We start from the raw sequence: 4,113 nt of genomic DNA, 5'->3' as shown, positions 1-4,113 counted from the left end.
GATCCTGTGTGGCTAGGAAAAAGGCGTTGGGCACTGCAGCTTGCGACGCGAGCTAGCTCGCTGGCATAGTCTTCGGCTATGTTCTTGGGCTCCCTGTTTGAGGCTACCGATAAGGTGACAAGCGGGTCGACAGGCTCGGGAAGGCTTTCGATCGCTCGCAGGGTATGCCAAACCTTCGTTGTTGGAGTGTGGGCATTGAGGGACTCGCTGAACTGTCTCCATTGGGTCCGCCTTAATTTCAAGGTATACCTTCTATGGGCAGCACAGACACGCTTGTAAGCGACCCAATCGCCCTGGAGGCCGGTTCTCAGAGCTCGTCGCTGTGCTCGTCGTCGCGCAGCACGGAGGTTGAGGTATCGGAGGTCAGGGGCAGGCATACTGGCCAGGTAGGATACTGCTTTTGAGCTATTAGCCAATGACGCCTTTACAGAGTCGAGCAAGGTATCTACCGTGGAGCCGACCAGTCCCTCCCTGAACTTCACCCAGTTGGTAATAGTCTTCGTTTTCCTGGGGCCGTTGCTGCGACTCGGAGGCGAAAGCAGGATGGGGAAATGATCTGAACCCCATGTGTCAGGCTCGGCTTCCCACTTTAGGGTGACGTCAGGAGAGACCAGAGTCAAATCGATGGCATTTAGGTAGCGAGGCGAACGCATATATGTAGGAGAGCCGGTGTTGAGCACCACGAGGTCGCTGGAGGAGAGGTAATTGACAATGGAATTACCACGTCTGCAGTTTCGTCGACCACCCCAGAGACTGTGGCTCGCATTGAAATCTCCGCACACAATTAGGGGACCTGGACAAACGAGCCGCAGAGCCTTGAGAGACTCGACGTTGGGCGGAGCATGACCCCACTGGTAGACAGATATGACTGTGACTGACTTGGAGCCGGCCCTCAGTAGACACCCTACATATTCTTCAGTTGAAGAGCAAAGGTGGGATAGGTCAATTTCAGCCTGGGCAATGGACCGTTTGACAAATAGCGATGCCCGCGGGAGACCGTCCGCATGGTGGCCTTTGGCGCTGTAGGAGACAAACGGCGGGATCTTGAATGATGGTTGGGTAAGGCTCTCTTGTATCGCTAACACATCAAAGTCCATCTTCCGTAAAAGGAGTTTGAGGTCAGCCTGTTTATGAATCAAGCTTCTGGCATTCCATTGCAGGATGCGGGGAAGGAACGCTTTCTTGTTTCTATGTTCGGTCATAAATTGTCCGCCGATCGATGTACGAAAGCTGGTGTTGTTAACGCCTGCTGCTGGGGAGGAGCAGGGGTGCTATCACAGCTTCGAGTTGGAGGACCGATTGGATTTCTGCGAGAGCAGTACATTCAGGGACTGCCGAGACGATAGCCTTCAGTGCAGCAAAGAGAAGCTGGATGATGACCATGGGCAGGTCTGCGCCTTCTGGACGGTCTAACACCTTACGGTAGGCTGGCTGGGAATGGAGTGGGAGCGGGGGGTCGCTTTTCTTTCCATGGGGTTGTGCCGGGGAGGCATCCTTATCCTCTGGATGGTCGACAGGGCCTAGAGGGGGGAAATCAGTTTCCGCCCAAACGATCTGTTGTTGCGACGTCTGGAGGCTTTTGGGAGCGGGTTGTACACCCCTGTGTGAAAGCTTCTCCTGAGACTTTCGTGTACCCATTGCCTTAGGTTGGTTGCGACGCTTTGTGAGCCGGAGTTTAGCCTTCGCCTCTCGGTAGCTACTGTTGGAGCGAGAGCGTTCCCTGGCGATGTGTCGTTGCAACTTTAGGGATGGGCAGTCCCTTGATGTGGCGACATGACGTCCTTTGCAGTTTATGCAGGTGGGTTCAGATTCAGGGCACATCGGGCTCTCGTGGGAGGATCCGCAGTTAGGGCATATTTTCCGTCGGCTACAGCATGCAGCTACATGACCGTAGCGAAGGCAGTTGTTGCACTGAACCGTACGCGGTAGGTACTCACGAACTTGCATGGTCAGGAGGTGAAAGCTGACGCGCTTAGGAGGTTTCGGCCCAAGGAACGTTAGCCTCACCGCACCAGCGTCCCGCCTTATTCTTCTGGCTGCTATTAGGGGAGGGTCGGACTTAATGGCCTCCATAATTTGGCTGTCGGAGATGGAGGTATCAACTCCCAAAAGGACGCCATAGCATGAGTTGAATGGGCGGGGCTCATAGGCACGGACAGGAATGGAACATATGCGATTCAGCTGCAGGAGGGCTAATTTCGCAGCAGGGGCAACAACATCTACCGCTATAATGTTCCTAGCGTGATTCGGCCGAATCTCCTTAATTCTCCCAGGTAGCTCAGAAGTGAGGAATTGCGAGAGCTTTAAGTGGTTGAGCTTAGCTAGGTTCGATTCCCGCTCTAGTGGCGTGAAGATGACTGTGGTTCCCTCGAGCGAGGTGATGCGTTCGATGTTGCGCTTGCTTGCCTTTCGAGCCCGTTTGACAACATCTTTGAAAGGTTGATCCTCATCGGACGACTCGAGAGTGGAGTGGTCAGTTGAGGGGGGCAATTAAGGCACCTCTCTTGACAGTGTGGCTGCTCGCGGGAGAGCCAGGTTCGGAGCTGTTCGCCTCTTCAGTAGAGGAATCCATGACCTCAAGACAAGGGGCCCGCCGGGGAGCGGGCAGCTCGCCCGAGTCCAGTGCGCAGCGTCGGCTTGCAAAACAGAGGATACCCGAAATAATCCCCTGACAATAGCTATGAGTAATTCGCAGGAAACAGGAGCAGCAAAATCGTACGTCCGCACGATTCGGCTTCGTCGTCGTCGTTCGCGAGAGCTCGCGAGACCGATGTTCTCTTGGCCAATGAGGTGGCATGCCCAAACCACGCCTTCTCGTTTTTCGTCTGCCGGTTTTCGCCGTTGTCGCGGCAGTTATTTTCGCATTACTGGGATTCCCTGACGCTTGCGCCATTACGGTAATTAAAAGTTAAACGTGATGAGCTGCAGAAACATCGAAATTAGGAAAAATGCGTGCTCACTACACGAAGCACAGAACAGAGAACACACTAAGAGGACAGCGGACCGAGGAAATAATTCGAAGAGTTTCGTCAACCGCGAGACATAGCCGCAAGCTCTGCGTAGCGTGAACACAAAAAACGTGCTCTTTCCCGTCGTCCTTCGACGTCAGCATTCGCGCCGTGACGCCACCAAGTGGAAACTGGGCACAAGACAGCTTCTATCAATGCTCTCTCTCCTTCCTTTTCGTTTTTCTTTCTCTCCCTCCTTTTCCGTGCAAAGCAGACGAGTGTTCTGCATTGCATCCAGCCTCATTCGTTTTCCTCCTGTTTCCACACCATTTAACGGGTGATAGGTCAACAGCACACGAATCCGTTATCAGAGACAGGTCGACAGGGATAGGAGAAAGGGAGCTATGCGTCAATTTTGCGTCTGCTACTTTCGCAGACGACACAATGCAGAAGGTCGCAGACGATGTGTTGGTTCTGGCGTGGGCACGTCCCTTCGCGAAAACTGTCGCTGTGAAAGGTAGCAAAATCATCTGGCGTCTGCACATGCAGGTTTTTCGGTTCTGTGATTATTGAAACTCTGTGGCTTCTTTCGAAGCACGTCCCAACTTGACAAAAAATCACAGCCGAAGACAATGGCCACTTCAGCAACGCTACGTTACGCAGAAGGTTTTGCACGCAACAAAACGGCTGGAGTAGCGACTAGAGATGCGAAGCCACAGGAAAAAACCGGGAATTTTGAGAAAAAAAATAAAGGTTTTTCTGTTTTTTTCCTGGTCTCCGGAAAAATTGCCAAAAATTTCCAGGCGACAAAATTCAAAAATGTAAATTTTTGTGTGTTCGATGCGTTCCAACCCGCCAACAGTGTCTCAGGTGCCTCCAATCCGCCAACAACCACCAACTTAGAGCTCCGTCTTGCCGCTCCAAGCGATCGCCATCGCGTTCACATAATGTCGGAGTTCTGGTCGGGGTGGACGTGTTGTTCTAATTACCTATCGCTAAGCAGACAGCAGTCTCATGGCATGCTCTGCCCTGCATTTATGCCTAGAGAGTGAACACTACTAAAGTTTCTAGCTCATTGTATGCTGTGGCTTGGCCGGCAATGCTTCGACTCAACAGTAACCGTGTCTGTTTCCATTTTTGTCCAATTTTTCGGAAAAAAAAAACC

At 52.5% G+C, this 4,113-nt stretch overlaps 1 protein-coding gene across 1 annotated transcript; it reads right to left on the bottom strand.

Moving 5' to 3' along the window:
* Positions 1-1,239: 1,239 nt before the first annotated feature.
* Positions 1,240-2,572, bottom strand: LOC135397483 (uncharacterized). The gene is made up of 2 exons (XM_064629088.1): positions 2,500-2,572; positions 1,240-2,429 (listed from the first exon to the last, which is right to left on the bottom strand). Exons 1-2 carry the CDS (start codon positions 2,570-2,572, stop codon positions 1,240-1,242), a joined length of 1,263 nt encoding a protein of 420 aa, XP_064485158.1.
* Positions 2,573-4,113: the final 1,541 nt, after the last annotated feature.

This window comes from Ornithodoros turicata, chromosome 6, assembly GCF_037126465.1.
Source record: "Ornithodoros turicata isolate Travis chromosome 6, ASM3712646v1, whole genome shotgun sequence".
NCBI lineage: Eukaryota > Metazoa > Arthropoda > Arachnida > Ixodida > Argasidae > Ornithodoros > Ornithodoros turicata.
Note: the sequence above shows the minus strand (reverse complement) of the source record. Positions and strands in the feature narration are given on the sequence as shown.